The sequence below is a fragment of the Mercenaria mercenaria genome, chromosome 7 (assembly GCF_021730395.1).
Source record: "Mercenaria mercenaria strain notata chromosome 7, MADL_Memer_1, whole genome shotgun sequence".
NCBI classification, from domain to species: domain Eukaryota; kingdom Metazoa; phylum Mollusca; class Bivalvia; order Venerida; family Veneridae; genus Mercenaria; species Mercenaria mercenaria.
Genome location: NC_069367.1, coordinates 21,835,817 through 21,856,063, shown reverse-complemented (window position 1 = coordinate 21,856,063; position 20,247 = coordinate 21,835,817). Strand labels below are relative to the sequence as shown.

The 20,247-nt window shown below is 36.2% G+C and overlaps 1 protein-coding gene across 9 annotated transcripts in view; it reads left to right on the top strand.

The window, feature by feature from the left end:
- Positions 1-548: 548 nt before the first annotated feature.
- The window catches only part of LOC123554765 (uncharacterized), a 39,815-nt gene continuing 20,116 nt past the window's right edge, over positions 549-20,247 (top strand). For 2 of the 9 annotated variants that reach the window (XM_053547771.1, XM_053547763.1), the window contains exons 1-4: positions 919-1,063; positions 11,893-12,031; positions 15,398-15,932; positions 16,303-16,619. In XM_053547771.1, coding sequence (XP_053403746.1) covers positions 15,609-15,932; positions 16,303-16,619 — 641 coding nt within the window. In that variant the 5' untranslated portion in view covers positions 919-1,063; positions 11,893-12,031; positions 15,398-15,608. The other 7 variants (XM_053547764.1, XM_053547765.1, XM_053547766.1 and 4 more) reach the window with 7 other exon arrangements.

Here is a 20,247-nt window from a genome sequence, read left to right as displayed (position 1 = left end):
TTTTGTCAAAGCAATATTCTGATACAAAACAGAGGATGAAGACAGTTCAAAGGTTACGTGCCATAATGCCACATGATGTTGACCGGACTACTTTCGATGCAGTCTTCCATTCACACATGGCGCTTAACTGGGCAATCCATGGCGATTCGGAATTAGCCGATAAACACGAGCAAATTGCAAGAATGGCTTGTGATACATGTAGCCCATGCTTAGCAACTGCAGCAATGAGGCTTAATACCCAGTGCAAAAATAACAGACTGTTTTATGAAAGTTGTAAAACAAACTACCTTGACAGAGCGTACTTCGATTTTGAGAAGGGTATGCAAAGTGCACTGGACTTCAGTGATGAGGAAAGGCGTATCTGGAGTACGATTTCAACTCTTGAAATGTCTCACTCCTTACTTGGCATTAACTTATACTTAGAAGTGTGTGACATCGAAAATATCTTTCCAGCGTATATAGAAAGAGCAAGGGCAATTTTGAATAGATTTAAAGAGCCGAATGAAGCTCGGAGAAAAATGTTTTATAAGCTAGCGATTGGAAGGTTGCATGAAAAAAGTAATCCTGTTCTTGCAAAGGCCTATGTGCAGGAAGCACTAGAACTGACAAGTGAGGGCTGCTACAAAGATGTGGAAAAAGTAAATATTCAGAATTATTTAGACAGTCTAGTGATTAAATATTTGCCTGAACCTTCACTTTAACTACACAAGTATTATGAACATGAACAACTTGTATATACATGTACAGCTCTTGTCATTTCATTCTTCCAATCAATTATTGAAACGGAAATAACCATGAACGTTTTATTTTATATCAAAATGTAGAATATATTATAATATACATATATTTAATATTATCGTTGTAAGTGGTATTATCGAAAAGGATTACGTCAAGTGTACACCGTACTCGGCCATTGCCAGGAATTTAGAAAAATGCGGAAAATGTATGCTGAACATAAATTATGCTTAATAGCTACAACATAATGAACCTCTGATATACGAAGATTGTACATTACAGTGTTCCAACATACAGACTGTTCAACGCCTCCATATATACATACAAGGTAAAACATTTGTATCTCTTCATTTCACCACAATTTTCAATGAAATGTAACGAGTGGTAAGGTAAATGTTGTTTTCAATAATACGTTTATGATAACGGTCAAACAAGAGTGGGAATTTCCCGTGGATTTTTACTGTGCCCTAAAATAAAATATGATGGATGATTTTTCTGCAGTCAAAAATATTTCAGTGGATTGAAAAATATAAACCCGCACATAATTATGGTGTTATGCTTAGTGGTTCAGGAAATGATGATATTTATGTATAGTGTTTATAACTACTGTATGAATGTAATTAGGAATTAAAAAACTACAAATACCAAATTAAAGTAAAAAAAAACTATCACAAGAAATAATCGGCATTTGAATTATGCATCATTGTATGTTTAAAAACTTAAACTCACCTATTACAATGTTGAATCAGAGTTAGGATTTACTGAAGTTGTTCAACCATCACATTGCATCTGGCACATAAATTTTATACACATACATGTATTTATCATAAATCTACAAATGTACTAATTATTGTATTAATGTGTGGATGAATCTCAAATTTGTACACAAAAGTCATATCGATATATATTAATCATGAGAATCCAGGCTACTCTTAGTGTTGTATTTCTTAGTAACTAATTTCCGGGACGAATAATTTGGTACGAGCGGAAGTGATAACGAAGCTGAATTAGGCGCGGACGTTTAGGTAGAAAACTTAAAAGCTTGTTTGACTGTTGGCCCATTGATGAAGTAACTTTTTTTAAGCAAACTTTATCTGTACGAACTAATTGACTATAGTCAGTTTGAATTTACTCAGTCATTGGCACATTTTTTCGCGACATAATTTTGTGTTGGACAAGCTAAGAAGCTTACTGTCGTTGAGTGGTTGCTTTTTACTTGTTAATTTAAGGACTATACGGTATATATAGCATATGAATTACTTGATCCTAAAATCTCATATGCAATACAATTCTGACTCCATTTTTCCAAGAACAAAAATCAACAATATGTTTCTGGAGGTTGGAATGGTCTTCCCTACAGGTACAGTCCAGCCCCAGTTTGATGTCCGTGCTGAGAGGCTGGCACTGTAACATTCTATTATATATGCTAATGCACCTGTCAATATTTTGCCCACCCAGGGGGGCGGCGGGCCGACCTGGGGGAATTTGACATTTCAAAAATTTTGTTGTCTAAATCCCCACCCTAGGGACAACCTTTTTTGTCTAAATCCCACCCTAGAGCCTGGTTGGTACATCAAATGTTTGTCAAATTCCCGCCTGTCAGGAATGGTCTTCTGTCTAAAGTCCCGTGTATGCCCGCCGCTCCCCCGGGCGGGCAAAATATTGACAGGTGCATAATAATAAGGCAGTGGCTAGAGAACCGGAATCGGTTCCATAGACAGCGAACTTATTCGTCCGGAACCGGTTCTCTAGCCAAAGTACCGTGCATAGGCTAGGGAACCGGAATTTTATTTCTATGCATAAACTGGCGAAATTCACTTTGTTTCTTTTCGTAAGTATCATGTGCATGTTCTTATCTTAATTAATTAATTTTACTATTTCAGCAAGCTATGCCCTGTTATTTATTTATGTTTACTGTGTCTCCAGAAGTGTACTCGCCACATACTGTCCGCCATATTGGAATGATAAAATAAACTAGTATGAATGAATGCGAAAGCCGAAATAAACTTGAAATTTAAACTTAAAAGGTGTAAGACAATAAAAGAAACGATTAAAACAAATTAAGTAATTCTGTTAATTAGTATTGATTACATATCTTTGAACGTGAAATGCCGAGGTGTTACAAACCAGTATTTAAAGAATCTGTATGAAGTTTTAAGGGCAATTAAATTAATTTGTTCATAGATATAAACATGTAATGGCGCAAGTACAAACCAATATTATTTTATATTTAAATATAGTAAAAGTTTAAAGCAAAGTTTAATAACATTTAAAAGCTGCGAAGTGTATTTCAAGCATTTATTCGTACTAGTTTATATCATTCCAATACGGCAGACACGGTATATATGCGACGAGTACACTTTTGGAGACAGTATAAATATGCATGACACTTACCAAGAAACAAATGGGATTTCGGCAGCATCATGCATAGAAATAAAATTCCGATTCCCTAGCCTATACATGGTATTTTGCTTAGAGAACCGGTTCCGGATGAATAAGTTTGCAGTCAAGGGAACCGATTCCGGTTCTCTAGCCACTGCCTTATAATAAATCATAGTAACTGTAGTTCCTTTTAACTTTGCACCTAAGGAGCTTTTAACAGTCTTTCCCAAACAAATGCCTCCCAGTTATAATCGGAATTGATTGTTGGACAGTATGTATTGGATATAGACAGGAAACAGAAGTATTCTTTAATCCATTGGTCTTACTGTCTGAGGAAAAATACAACACAAATTCGGTTAATAATAGATACCATTTTGTATGCCGTAATTGGCTCCAAGTTTTTTTTTTTATCAAATTCTTGTTTTTTCGGGAGTGATGAATTATGATAATAAACTTACTGTTTTCTTAAGTATTTAAGACATATATGGGTTGTGCTCGTGAAAGAAAATTCTGTTTTATTACGTGTTTTTAGCTCACCTGTAGTGACAGGGTGACCTTTTGTGATCGCCCTTTGTCCATCGTCCGTCCGTCCACAATTTCTTGTGAACACGATAGAGACCACATTTTGCAAGCAATTTTGATAAAACTTGTACAAAACTTGTATTGGCATGATATCTTGGTTCCTTCTGAAAACTGGCCAGATCCCATCGTGTGTTCTAGAGTTATTGCCCCTTAAAGGGCCAGAATTTGCGTGTGTGCGTGTCAACAATTTCTTGTCTGCAAGATAGTGGTTTCATTTATGATTTTATTTTAACCAAACTTGCACACAAATTGTATCACCAAAAGATCTTGGTTCCTTTCTTGAACTGGCCAGATGCCGTTATGGGTTCCAGAGGGATGGCCACTGAAAGGGCCAGAATTAGCTATTTTGACCTTGTCTGCACAATTGCAGCTTCATTTATGATTTGAATTTAATCAGACTTGCACACAACTTGTATCACTATAAGATCTCGGTTCCAGGTCTCATAATGGGTCCCCTGAAAGGACCAAAATTAGCTATTTTGACCTTGTCTGCACAATAGCAGCTTCATTTATGATTTTAATTTAACCAAACTTGCACACAACTTGTATCACCATAAGATCTTGGTTCCTTTCTTGAACCGGCCAGATCCCATAATGGGTTCCAGAGTTATGGTCCCTGAAAGGGCCAAAATTAGCTATTTTGACCTTGTCTGCACAAAAGCAGCTTCATTTGTGATTTGATTTTAACCAGACTTGCACACAACTTGTATCACCATACGATTTTGATTCCTTTTTATACGCCTGAAGGGACGTATTATGTTATCGCCTCTGTGTCCGTCTGTCTGTTGGTTAGCAATTTCCCTTCCGCTCTGTAACTCTTAAACCCCTTGAAGGATTTCAGAGAAACCTGACACAAATATTCACCTCCTCGAAACGATGTGCAGAGCGCATGTTTCGGATGGCTCACTTCAAGGTCAAGGTCACACTTAGGGGTCAAAGGTCATATGACTTTGTTTTGTGTGTATGTTGCTCTGCATTTGCGTTGCATTGCAGTACTCTTGTGTTTATTTGGCAGATCCTTCTTTTGTTCACTTCAGGGCTCCAGATAAGATGCGTATTAGCGTAAATTACGCTTTCAAAAAATGCATATACACGTCTGATAATTTTTAAGCGTGTTACAACGTATATGAAATTATAGAAACACACACAATGACATTTTACGAGCGTAAACAAAATCTGAATTGTCTGGATGTTTTACGTAACAGAGCACGTTCAGTATTAATTCTGAACGCACACATTGAATGGTTCTCTATAATCCTAGGTAAAACTATTTTAATAATTTAATATACACTTAAAGCGTGCAAAAATCAAATAGTAGAGAATTAATATTGATGTTACGGTAATGTATTTTAAAGCAGCGTCGATATAAAATATCACTTCCAGTGCAGAGTAAACAACAAAAATGTCTCTTTTTAAGAAAGTTAAAGGTGAACAAGGGCTCTAGCCATTCTTTAAACCAGCAAAAAATGATTGTCAAAACAAAGTTATTATACTAAGGTACAAGAAGTGCAATGATAACAGGTGAGCGATATTTTTTTTTTTTTTGCAAATATATTTTATTTATAAATAGCTCTCACTCAGGTTGGCGGCATGTTGAATATGACATTTCAGCAGTCTGTAAGACAGATTTCTAGTACTTATTGTTATCTACTCTTGAAGTATAACAAATTAAACAATTTATAAGCACAATCCTTGTTAAAATTACAAAAGAAAACATTTTAATTCTTCAGTCTCGAGAAAATCACAATATTGATAAAAGCTTCTGATTACGGTGTACAAAGTGCTAATTTATACTACTGGTACTGATGATAAACCCGGACAGATGATAAAGTCGAACACCTTGGAAATATTCGATTGCAATTGGTTATTTATAAAATTGAACACACCATCTAATAGTTTCCACTTACAACACCAACTGGTGTAAACAAAAACAAAATTGGTAAATATTCTGTATAAATAAATGACTTACATAAATTTGTATAAAAAATATTTATCCACAATTACTGGGGAAGAGGGTGTTTTTTTGCGCATGCTCACTGTCGAAACATGAAGGCCTGACATTTGTTAATTTTTCATTACTTGATCAGGAATGACTGTTGCAGCTTTTTGGGGAAAGTTTCAATATAATAATACCAAGAAAATTTTGTAAATGACAAAGGGTTCGAATTTATCATCAGTCAACGTTCATAAAGTCCCCTTTTTACATACCCCTTTCAGGCCCTCACTTCGTGTGAGTTTGCTTACTAAATATAAATTTGAATTATGTAAAGTTTTCAGCAAAGGTTAAGCTTTATTTTGATACCGACCATTGATTTCAATTTGCAGAAATAAAAAAGTTACAGGTAAAAAACCTCATTTTCTGTTCGGGTTTATCATCAGTACCAGTATCAATAATTTACCAAATTTCTTGGGTTTAAATCATGTAAATTATCATAAAAAAAAATAATTCTGTTTCCTGTCTTTAACATTTATCTAAACAACGAAAACAAGAGCAAACTGTTTAGAAAGAAATTATAGTTTCCTCTTTTTAGCTCATCTGATTTTTTGAAAAAAAATGATGAGTTATTGTCATCACTTGAGCGGTTGTCGGCGTCGGCGTCTGCGTCGGCGTTGCCTGGTTAAGTTTTATGTTTAGGTCAGCTTTTCTCCTAAACTATCAAAGCTATTGCTTTGAAACTTGGAATACTTGTTCACCATCATAAGCTGACCCTGTATAGCAAGAAACATAACTCCATCTTGCTTTTTGCAAGATTTATAGCCCCTTTTGTACTTAGAAAATATCAGATTTCTTGGTTAAGTTTTATGTTTAGGTCAACTTTTCTCCTAAACTATCAAAGCTATTGCTTTGAAACTAGGAATACTTGTTCACCATCATAAGCAGACCCTGTACATCAAGAAACATAACTCCATCTTGCTTTTTGCAAGAATTATTGCCCCTTTTGGACTTAGAAAATCAGTTTTCTTGGTTAAGTTTTATGTTTAGGTCAGCTTTTATCCTAAACTATCAAAGCTATTGCTTTAAAACTTGCAACACTTGTTCACCATCATAAGCTGACCCTGTACAGCAAGAAACATAACTCCATCCTGCTTTTTGCAAGATTTATGGCCCCTTTTGGACTTAGAAAATATCAGATTTCTTGGTTAAGTTTTATGTTTAGGTCAACTTTTTCTCTTAAACTATCAAAGCTATTGCTTTGAAACTTGCAACACTTGTTCACCATCATAAGCTGACACTGTACAGCAAGCAACATAACTCCATCCTGCTTTTTGCAATAACTATTGCCCCTTTTGGACTTAGAAAATCATTTTCTTGGTTGAGTATTATGTTTAAGGCAACTTTTCTCATAAACTATCTCTATTGCTTTAAAACTTGCAACAGTTTTTCACCATCATAAGTGGACACTGTACATCAAGAAACATAACTCTATCCTGCTTTTTGCAAGAATGATGGCCCTTTTTAGACTTAGAAAATCATGGGTAGGACAATATTTCTATTATACAAAAAAATCAGATGAGCGTCAGCACCCGCAAGGCGGTGCTCTTGTTTAAATACCGTTATATTGATTACCGGTCCTCTAGACTCCAGGTCTAGAGGTCAAGTTACTCCAGTGTGACAATGCATTTAAACCATGAAGTTCTGAACTGTAAACTTTAATTAACACGCTTTGTGAGTGTCATTGATACTTCATAATTTACTTAGACTAAGAGAGACATCTTTTCAATACATGTAATTTTAGTTATGTCTCCCACCACATAGTTGTGTGGGAGATATATTGATACTGCTGTCCGTGTGTCTTGTCTGTCTGTCACAAATCTTGTCCGCGCTTTAAGTTGAACAGATCTCATCGATCTTCACCAAACCTGAATAAAATGTGTTTGCCAATAAGTCCAGACTCTTGGCCAAGTTCGATAGGTTGCACTTTACAATTATGGCTCTTGAATTTACAGAGAAAGGGCTCTATACACACTTGTCCGAACTCTAAATCGAACATTCCTCGTTCAATCTTCTCCAGACTTGAATAAAATGTGTTTGCCAATAAGTCCTCGGCCAAGTTCGATAACTAGCCAAACTGGCCAAGGCACTTGAATTATAGTCCTTGAATTACCGAAAATCGCTCTGTACACACTTTCCGCACTTAGTTGAACATTTCTATCTTATCTTCATCAAACTTGAACAAGATGTGTTTGCCAATAAGCCCTCATCCAAGTTTGATAACTAGCCAAATCGGCCCAAGCACTTCAGAATTATGGCCCTTGAATTACCGAAAATCACTCTGTACACAGATGCCAGTGATACATGTTTTGGTCACAGGTGCATGGTTGACTCAGATACATAACTATTCAGATGATTAGGCAGTTGTGGGAGACATGTGCTTTTCTCAAAAGCAGCTCTAGTTTCTTTTTGATTCCAATACATTTCTCATATTGTTTTGACGATATTAAGTTTTACATAGCAATTTTACATCGTCAAAATAGCATAGGCCTTAATTTTTAGCTCGACTATTCATAGAATAGTGAGCTATTGCATTCGCCCATGCGTCGGCGTCGGCGTCTGCGTCCGCGTCCCGATTTTGGTTAAGGTTTTGTATGTAAGCTGGTATCTCAGTAACCACTTATGGGAATGGATTGAAACTTCACACACTTATTCACTGTGACAAACTGACTTACATTGCACAGGTTCCATAACTCTATTTTGCTTTTTTACAAAATTATGCCCCTTTTTCGACTTAGAAATTTTTGGTTAAGGTTTTGTATGTAAGCTGGTAACTCAGTAACCACTTGTGGGAATGGATTGAAACTTCACACACTTATTCACTGTGATGAACTGATCTACATTGCACAGGTTCCATAACTCTATTTTGCTTTTTTACAAAATTATGCCCCTTTTTCGACTTAGAAATTTTTGGTTAAGGTTTTGTATGTAAGCTGGTATCTCAGTACTTACTAATGGGAATGGATTGAAACTTCACATACTTGTTCACTATCATGATCTGAGATGCACTAAGCAAGTCCCATAACTCTACTCTCTTTTTTTTTCAAAATTATGCCCCTTTTTCGACTTAGCAGTTTTTGGTTAAATTTTTGTATGTAATCTGATATCTCAGTATCCACTAATTGGAATGGATTGAAACTTCACACACTTGTTCACTGTCATGATCTAACATGCACTGTGAAGGTCCCATAACTCTACTTGGCATTTTTACAAAATTATGCCCCTTTGACTTAGCAGTTTTTTGTTAAGTTTTTGTATGTAAGCTGGTATCTCAGTATCCACAAATTGGAAAGGATTGAAACTTCACACACTTGTTCACTGTCATGATATGACATGCAGTACAGAGGTTCAATACCTCTACTTTGCATTTTACAAAATTATGCCCCTTTTTCAACTTTTGTATTCATTCAAATGACAAGGCTGTTGAATAGTCGAGCGTTGCTGTCCTCCGACAGCTCTTGTTTACATTTGCAGCCACTGTTGTTTGACCTGCCACCTTATAAAACAAACTGTTTGTGTCAGATTAGTTCAACGAAAGTTTGTCTTTAAGACGTTGATTGAGCTATTTCAGAAAATATCTTGTGTGGAAGCAGTACGGGGTGGGGGCCTTGAGCAAAGAAAGGAGGGTATTTATTAAGTCATTGTATTTTAAGTTTTCAACTGCAAGGCAGACTGAGGTTTACCATATGCCTGCAAGGCTTTTTATCGTCCGAGGCAATCTGCACGAGGGTTGTGCCGATAATTTTCCTTATCCGCACGACCATCGTGCTGATTAATTTGTTGCACGACGGTTGTGCCAATATTTTCATTATTCGCACGACGATCATGCCTGGAAAGTCATGTAGATTATTTTTGTTATTCATACGACTAAACTACTGTATACATTGTGATGCCTGTAATTGGTATGTCGAATAACTTATGCACGTGTTGAATTAAAAGACATAAACTGAAAAGTAAGAAACACAGAATTAAGGTATGATAACTAAATAATTATTTATGCAATTATAAGTTTCCTATGCATTCTTTTGATTTATTTGCAATTGATGAATGATTTAATTAATTTAACTGATAGAAAAATGGTATGTAATATCATTTGTTGCAGATCTGTTTTATGCCCTGGAAGGGAGGCATATTAGTTTTCAACTGTCCGTTCGTTCGTTCGTCACAACGTTAACTTTTTGCATGAAGGCACTTTACTCGCGAACCACTGCACCCAGGACCTTCAAACTTCACATGCTGATAGTACTTATTGAGTACACGACCCCTATTGACTTTGGGGTCACCAGGTCAAAGGTCAAGACACTGCGGGGACATTTGTCACCATTAGTGACAGCTCTTGTTATATCTGATTTCTAATTAATGTTTATCGATTTAAATATCTTAATCAATGAACAAGATGCTAATAGCTTTTTTTATGCCCCCCTTCAAAGGAGGGGTGTATCATTTTGCAGATGTCGGTCGGTATGTAGACCAATCCATTTCAGAATGATAACTCAAGAACACTTGGGCCTAGGATCATAATTGAAAGTTGCTAGGGAGGTTGGTCATCACTAGCAGATGACCCCTATTGATTTTGAGATCAGGATGTCAACGATCAAGGTCACAGTGATCCAGAACAGTTAAACGATTTCCGGATGATAACTCAAGAATGCTTGGGCATAGGATTGTGAAAGTTGATAGGGAGGTTGGTCATGACCAGCAGATGACCCTATATTAATTTTGAGGTCAGTAGGTCAAAGATTAAGGTCACAGTGACCTAGAACAGTTAAACAGTTTGCGGATGGTAACTCTAGAATGCTTGGGCCTAGGATCGTGAAAGTTCATTGAGGTTGGTCATCATTAGCAGATGACCCATTGATTTTTAGATCAGTAGGTCAAAGGTCAAGGTCACAGTGACCAGAAACAGTAAAATGGTTTCCAGACGTTAACTCAAGAACGCTTGGGCCTAGGATCAGGAAAATTGATAGGGAGGTTGGTCATGACCAGCAGACCCCTATTGATTTTGAGGTCAAAGTTCAAGGTCACATTGGCCAGGAAAAGTTAAATGGTTTCTGGATGATAACTTAGGAATAGCATTGCTTGGGCCAAGGATCATGAAAGTTCATAGAGAGATTAATCATGACCAGCAGATGACCTACATTGATTTTGAGGTCAGTAGGCCAAAGGTTTAGGTCACATTCACCCAGAACAGTTAAACCCTTTCCGAACGATAACTTGAGAACGCTTGGGCCTAGGATCACAAAACTTAATAGGGAGGTTGATCATGACCAGCAGATGACCCCTGCTGATTTTAAGGTCAGTAGGTCAAGGTCACATTGAACCAGAACAGAGTAGAATCTTTGTTTACAGTATGCAAATAATTTCTATTCTTTGTGCAATTACTGAATGCATCAAGGAGTGCATTTCGTGTTCTACGAGCTCTTATATGACTATGATATATCTTATGCAAAAAATAGAAATGCTACCGAAACACCCGTCATGCGGATAATTGGTTTTATCGGCTGAAAATGCAGTAATCTATTGAAGATGATTAAAAATTTACTTTAGTATTTGTTCACGCAAAATTTGGTTTGCAGATAAGTATTGATATCTTAAAGGTCCATTACTAAGGGAAAGTGAGTTGGCAATTTTTTTCATAGCCAGTGCATAGACTTCTGCAAGACACTAAATAATGAAGATTGGCAGGTCAAAATTTACAGAAGGTCTTTGGAACTCAAAGAAATGTATGTGTATTATGTTGAAATTTCAATGAATCAACAGAATGACCCCCCAGGTCTTTTTAACTTTCTTCATACTTCATAGAAAAATAATTGTACATATACTGCGATTTATTTCGAATTTTTACATACCAACTTTCATTTTCCAATAAAATGAAATAGTTTCTGTGCTTTTTAAAAGAAATTAAAATGTTCACTTTCCTTAGTATTGGACCTTTAAGTAGGTATCCGGTAAAATTATATTAAATCATTATTTTATTCATTAAGAAGTTGATTACTGGACAGCCAGAAAATCCTCTAAGGATTTGCTAGCCATCTGGTAACCATATGGCTAGAAGGTATGCTAGGCGTCCGGTTACTGGCCAGCTAGACACTTCCTTTGGGAAAAATAGCTTTTCATTGAAAGATGGTTATTAGTGTATAAATTTGAATGGTAACTTATTTTCAACCTAAACTTAATTTTTGCAGTACTTTATCTTTCAGACTTCAAAATTCACGATTCAGTTATTTTCTCGGTGGTATCATAGTTGGAAACAGTAGGGACCTTCGCGGTGGTAACAGTGTTTGAAATAGTACAAGTAGGGATCTCCTCGGTGGCCATTTCTTCAGTGGTGTAAATACGGTACCCTCAATTTTATTTTTATATTATTTTAATAAAAACTGTATCTTTTTGTATTAAATTTCCATTGTGAGCATCACTTCTACCTGCCAAAAGAGTAATTTAAACCAAAATAATTCTAGGGGAGGCCACTTTATGCCCCAAGGAGGGTAGGCTCCTTCTGCATTCTCCCCTTTGCTGCTGCTGGCATCTCAAATTTTTATAGAAACATGCCTTTCAAAATTGCTGGCTAGAACCCTAGATTTTACTTCTGCATTTATAGAATGCAAAAACAGGAAAGGAAGGAATTATGAATATTTAAGATCGTTCAATGTTTCTATATTAATAAGTATGATAAGTTTCTATTTATAGCGGATAGTAGTGCCAGAAACAGAATCATATGATCAGTACCAAATATCAAATGATTTTCAATTTTCAATGATTTCTAACTAATTGCTGGTATTTAAGTAATTATTATGACTTACCATCTTGTTTTAAACTTGTGTTGACAATGTGTATATTCAATTTGGTAAATATTAATAAGAAAGAAATAAAAGTTTTCAAAAAAATAAATTGATGAAATAAACTATAAAAATGACAAATTGTTGCAACATGCACAGTGTGTTAGAGAATATACTCCCCCTTCCCCCAATGCCTCACTGACTTAAATATTTTGTTGCCCCACAAAAAAGTAGGGTCAGAGGAAACCCTGCATGTTAAACCTACCATGACATCCTCTGTATACATATTGAAATGTGTAAACAATATAACCAATGAAATGGGTGGAGTGTATTTTCACAGTTTGAACTGCTGTATGCAAAATCGATTTTCTGTACACTAATCAATCGCGGGATTTTTGTCAAGCCCATTTTGCGGAAGCGAAGACATAGTTGTCCAAATGGCTGTTCAGTGTATGTGCGTCTGTCTGAATTTGTTTGTTCGGACAATAACTTTGACATGCATGGAGCAATCTTGTTTATATTTGGCATGAATGTTTTAACTCAATGAGACGGACTCTGTCTCCATGGTCAAGATCACAGTTAGGGGTCAAAGGTCAGGCTTATCATGTTACCCGTGGGCATCTAGTAATTTCTTATCACTATACTTCTTAAAACAATAACATTTATTTATTCCTCATGTGGCACAGGAATTTGATCTATGAGCTTAGAGAAGTTTTAATACACCTGAAAAGGCACGGTAAATGTCAGTCGGTGAAATTGACCTGCCTTGCAGTAGAAAAATTGAAACTAACATCTTATTTATTTGACTTTAAAATGTATTCATATCTTTCGACCTTATTCTCGAACGAGCTATCATTATGGTGTTATGTGTTCTGAAAATTGATTCCAGAACATCTTTTGGGCTACGTACATTTGAGATTTGTACAGTACAATCCTTCTACATGGACAAACAAATACAGGTCTATGAAAAAAAGACTTGAACAAAAGTTGATATACAACAGTTTTATAACGAAAATATGTCTTACTGTTTTAGATAAAGGGCATATTAGAATCAAAGTAATGTATAGCAAAATCATGTTTTACCTACATTGATACACTCAATATTGATTATACATCGCCAGAATAATTCATTAAGGCTACACCCTCATGAAATTATTCCGTGGACGAAAAACCTCTTTCCGTGTTTTAATAACATTAAAACATGTTTTTTCTATACATTTTTTCTTAAAGGAGTGTAAGTAGTTCATTATGTCTCCCCCAGGAAACATATTGTTTTTGCCCTGTCCGTCCGTACGTCACACTTCATTTCCGAGCAATAACTGGAGAACCATTTGACCTAGAACCTTCAAACTTCACAGGGTTGTAGGGCTGCTGGAGTAGACGACCCCTATTGTTTTTGGGGTCACTCCATCAAAGGTCAAGGTCACAGGGGCCTGAACATTGAAAACCATTTCCGATCAATAACTAAAGAACCACTTGACCCAGAATGTTGAAACTTCATAGGATGATTGATCATGAAGAGTAGATGACTCCTATTGATTTTGGGGTCACTCCGTCAAAGGTCAAGGTCAAAGGGGCCTGAACATTAAAAACCATTTCCAGTCAATAACTAGAGAACCACCTGACCCAGAATGTTGAAACTTGATGGGATGATTGGTCATAAAGAGTAGATGACCCTTATTGATTATGGGATCACTCCCTCAAAGGTCAAGGTCACAGGGGCCTGAACATTGAAAACCATTTCTGATCAATAACTAGAGAACCACTTGACCCAAGATTGTTGAAACTTCATTGGATGATTGTACATGCTAAGTAGATGACACCTATCGATTTTGGGATCAATCCATTAAAGGTCAAGGTCACAGGGGCCTGAACATTGAAAACCATTTCCAGTCAGTAACTTGATAACCACTTGACCCAGAATGTTGAAACTTAATAGGATGATTGGTCATAAAGAGTAGATGACCCCTAACGATTTTGGGGTCACTCTGTGAAAGGTCAAGGTCACAGGGGCCCGAACATTGATAACCATTTCCGGTCAGTAACTTGAGAACCACTTGACCCAGAATGATGAAACTTCGTAGGATGATTGGTCATGCAGAGTAGATGAACCCTAACGATTTTAGGGTCACTCTGTTAAAGGTCAAGGCCACAGGGGCCTGAACATGGAAAACCATTTCCAATCAATAACTTGAGAACCTCTGGACCCAGAATGTTGAAACTTCATAGGATGATTGTTCATGCAAAGTAAATGACCCTTATTGTTTTTGGGGTCACTCAGTTAAAGGTCAAAGTCACAGGGGCCTGAACATTGATAACCAGTTCCGATCAATAACTTGAGAAGCACTTGACCCAGAATGCTGAAACTTCATAGGATGATTGAACATGCAGAGTAGATGACCCCTATTGATTTTTGGGTCAGTCTATTAAAGGTCAAGGTCACAGTGGCCTGTTCATGTAAAATCATTTTTTGGAAATAACTTGAGAACCACTTGACCTACAATGTTGAAACTTAATAGGATGATTGGACATGCAGAGTAAATGACCCCTATTTATTTTGAGGTCACTTGATCAAAGGTCAAGGTCACAGGAGCCTGAACAGTGACTGGAGAACCACTAGTGTTGAGAGTGTTGAAATTTAGCGGGATGACTGGACATGCCAAGTAGATGATCCCTATTGCAGCCAACCATCAGTGTCTCTTTGATTTTTGCCTATAGGACTTTGCATTGGGGGAGACATGCGCTTTTTTACAAAAGCATTTTCTAGTTCATCCTTCATATTCATACCTGGAATGGCAGACACTGCAACATATTATAAGCACATGCCACAAACACATAAAGCGCATTCTGTAATAGTAAGTTGTTCATCCAAGGTTAAGATCAAAATGAAATTTATAATTTGATTTTAATGTCTCAAATATTGCTTTAGCATCCATCCTGTTGAATAGCCGAAAGTGGTGTGACGCATTATAACTAAACAATTAGATAACTGGTTGATACAAGTGTGTAATGATTGGAAATGGAATCACGATGACATGTGATCAAAGGCGGACGCTGGCCTTCTGCTGTACATGAGTGTCATTAGATAAACTACACACAGAAGCTGAAATTGAAACTGTGTGCGTCCTTTTGCATTTATAATGGATGTCAAATCGGGATGCGTTAATTGTAATAAGGAGTTTGAAGTAACAGGAAAAGGATACAAAAGGACATTTTTAGTTTCTGATAAAAGAAGTGAAATAGACATAAAAGGAGTGCTAGAAATTGACATACCACCAAAATTTCCAAAGAGAGAAAGCCGATTTGTGTGCACAGAATGCGATAAGTTGTTAAAATCTGCTATAGAAGGTCATCGTGCGAAAGAAGAATTAATGAAACGTACAGATGAGTCTTCATATATTTCAAGAAAAAGGAAACTTGAACTGTCGCCACACTGTTCTTCAAAGATACCAAGAAAATCCCAGGTATGTCTGCAAAATATTTCTACATCTTTAGTAGAATGATAGTATGTGTTCACTGCTAGTAAATAATGAACAACTTGTCTTCCACTCCATTCACGAAAGTAACTATGAGAAAGGAAATCTGAAATTTTTTCCTAATATACAAAGTATGAAAATTTGAATGTGATGAAAATGGCATGGCTAGTTAATCCCGACTTGGAATCGAAAACCCCATCACAGTCTTCAGAGGTTGATCTCCCCTTCACGAGATGTATAGTAACTTTCAATTGTAACTTGAATCCTCTTTGCACACAATTACTTTCCTTCAGCTCACTAGGGTAGTAATAACATCTGCCCGTTAAAAAATGAAATGATAAAATTTTTGCAATTTCAGACAGCCACCACATCAAGGAAGAAATCTAATGGAGCTAAATACTTCGCTAGTTACAGATACAAACAAGGCTTCAAGTTCTACATGAAATCAAAAGCCGCTGTGCAAGCAATGAGGTCAATCCTGCGCAAAGAGACAAGGAAAGGAATGAAGAAACTGGTTAAGAACGGACAGTTACCAAATGCAGGGTCACTAAGTGTAGAGTCTTTCAGTAAGATGTCATTTTCAAAACTGCTAGAGGAAGTGAAAACATCTGCACCCTTCTTGTATGACACAGTTCTTGCGTCCTTGACTGAAAGTTCTACTGGGGAAAACTTACGGTAATTTGCAAAAAGTCAATTCATACTTCTTGAAACACAATAAATTGTATATCAATCGGTAATTTCTTTAAATGCGATCTTCTTCACTACACAGTTTAAGGTGATATTATTAATTAAATATACATGTAGTTAGTTAAATGCTGGTAACCCTGTTCATTTTAAGGTAGTTCAGCATGTTTGATAAATTGGCAGTGATGGTGTAATGTCATTTGTCCAGATAATGTAGAATAAAGCTTTTTATTAGGCGTAATGGAAATGAAAATTGTTTAATGGAATAATGACAGCCTGTTTATTTACTATTAAAGTTTTGTGTATTTTATTTAAATTGATGAAACCTTGCATGAGTCTTTATCATGGTATGAACTTGAGCAGCTCCTATTTTTCATCAGGCTCCGCCCCCTAATTTTAGAGTTATGGCCCCTGAAATAGTCAAAAATACACATTTTCACCTTGTGACACGCCTAGCTCAAATAGTATTTTATATAGATTCATGAAATCTTGCATGAGTCTTAATCATGATATGAACTTGCGCACCTCTTATTTTTCATCTCGGTCCGCCCCCTATTTCTAGAGTTATGGCCCCTGAAATAGTAAAAAATGCACATTTTCACCTTGTGACATGCCTAGCTCAAAAAGTATTTGATATAATTTGATGAAACCTTGCATGAATCTTTATCATGATATGAACTTGCGCACCTATTTTTCATCTGGGTCCGCCCCCTATTTCCAGGGGCCAAAACATTGGATTTTTTGTTTGTGATGCTCATAGCTCAAAAAGTATATGGTATAGAATAATGAATCCATTTCATAATTTATTTTTTTTGAGGCTATACCCCATTAAGACTGCAAACATTTGAATGATTTCCCCTTATTTGTGACAAATGTACCAGTCAGACACATTCTAGTTTGTTTTTTGTTTGTTTGTTTTTTTGAAAAATATGATATTTAAGCATCTGGCATATTAAATAATTTTATATAATGTCTTCATGCAGATCAGTTGAATCTTAAATGCAAGCACTACAAAAACAGACACACAGACCTTTTCATTTTATTTCATCATAATATAGGCCATACGTTTAATTACGACTGAGAAGTTTTGTTAAAATCGACATTTCTTTTCACAAAACTGTTAAAAGAATTGTTATTTTCTGATAGACTCCCAGTATGAAAACTTGTGTGAGATCCACTTTTAGCTCACCTGAGCACAGAGTGCTCATCATGAACCATTGTGATGAAGCTGTGTCCATTGTCTGTGTGTACATCATCTGTCAAGTCGTCCTTCATCAACAGTAGTTTTTGAACAAGATCCTATATCACTGAATGGATTTTGATGAAACTTCCCTGGATGTTTCTTGGGTGGACCTCTACCCAAGTTGTTCAAACTGTTCCGCTTGGTTGTGCATAGGGGCTGCCAGAGCTGAAAATAGAAAATTCTTCAAACTACATCTTCTAAACCGATGGTCCGATTTTGAAATAATTTCACATAAATAGTCCATATGTCACCCTCTACCAAGATTGCTCAAATTATACTGATATACAAAAACATGGCCCCCAGGGGGCATGGTCACTTTTCCCTATTATGTATGTAGTAGAAAATAAAAAATCTTGTGTACTGCAGGCCTCATTTTAGAATAATTTTATACAAATAGTCCTTGTGTTACCCTCTACCAAGATTGTTCAAATTATTTTGTTTCGTCAAAATGCATGGCCGCCAGAGGGTGTGGTCACTTTCCCCTATATGTATCTTCTTATATAAAACTGTTAGCCCGATTTTAAAATAATTTCACACAAATTGTCCTTGTGTGACCTTCTACAAATGTTGTTCAAATTTTTCTGATTCATCAAATAACTTGGCTGCCAGAAGGCATGGTCACTTTTCATCAACAATTTCTTTCAACAATGTCTTCTCCAAAATCACTGAATGGATTTTGATGAAACTTTACACAAATGAACTTTTGGTAGGCCTCTTTCAAATTTGTTCAAATTGTTCCAGTTCATTGAACATGTGGGTCTTTTTGGTTAGAAATAGGTTTTCAGCTTTCTGACTTCAAAAATCTTTTTGTCTATAGCTTTGCTATTTGGCATGTGATATAAGGGTTTGACTCTCAACCATAATTGTCCATATTATTGCTCTAAGGTAAAAAATAGCCATACCTCAGTGTGTGACATGAACTTTAATACTATAGGTTATATATAGATAAGAAAGTCTTATCTGAATCAATAATAGCTAGAGCCTTGATATTTAGTGTATATTGTCAGACTTTTATTGTCTACTGAAATTGTTCAAATTATTGCCCTAGGTTAAAAAATGTGTGTGACATGTATATAACATAGGCTTACATAGAAGAAACCTTACTCTGTACTTGTACCATTACGTTATACAAACTCACTTAAAGCCTTGTACACAGATGAGTGCTTAAGGGCAAATGACCCTCATGTTCAAATCAGACAAGCAAAAAATCAAGCATACATCCCTATACTTTTTATTTTTTGACTTTTCTAAGGATATTTCGAAATATTGAAAAATCAATCTGACTGAAGTACATCTCCTATTACGCTACGCATAGAATCTGAGAACGACCTATTCATAGCCTCGTTCTGACGACCCTTTCGCTAGCCAATCAGAGCTTAACTTACAACATTTTGCAAATCTACCTGTAGCCTTGACTTTTGATATTTACAATTCTTATATGGTAGTGTGTCAGATAGCCGGTTAGCGCAGTCGGTAGGCCACTCGCTTTGTAAGCGAGGGGTCCCTAGTTCGAGCCCTGGAAGGGCTACACATTTTTCTTACTCTTTGACATTCGAACAAGTCGTCTGATTGGTTAAAATAAAAATAGCAATACTGGAAATCCAAAATATACAGAAGACGTATGTGAATGGGTCGTTCTCAGATCTTCGTTTAGAAGATCAAGTACTTTAGTCAGATTGTTGAAAAATTAGGGTTCAATCAATTATATATTGTAAAAACAATTTTGATCTGAATGCACAAAACTACCTTAATATAAAATTGACGACTTCATGATAATTTAATATTCGTATTAAAGTTATGAAGCTACAATGGAATGAATTATATTATGTAAAACAATTGTTATATACCCGAAGGGGACATATTATGTTGTACCCCCCATTGTCCATCCGTCCATTAGCAATTTCGTGTCGGCTCTCCTTGAAGGATTTCAAAGAAACTTGACACAAATGTTCACCAAATTTGGACGACATGCAGAGCTCATGTTTTGGATGGCTCGCTTCAAGGTCAAGGTCACACATAGGGGTAAAAGGTCAAATGAGTGTTTGCGTCTACTCTGTATGTCTTTACCCCCTTGAAGGATTTCAAAGAAACTTGACACAAATGTTCATCACATCAGGATGATGTGCAGAGCGCATATCTGGATGGCTTGCTTCAAGGTCAATTTCACACTTAGGGGTCAAAGGACATCGCTCTGTAACTCTTGAACCCCTTGAAGGATTTCGAAGAAACTTGACACAAATATTCACCATATCAACACAATGTGCAGAGTGCATGTTCTGGATGGCTAGCTACAAGGTCAAGGACACACTTATGTGTCAAAGGTAATATATTTGGGCTTATGTTGATCTGCATTGCGGTGTTCTTGTATAAACTTTG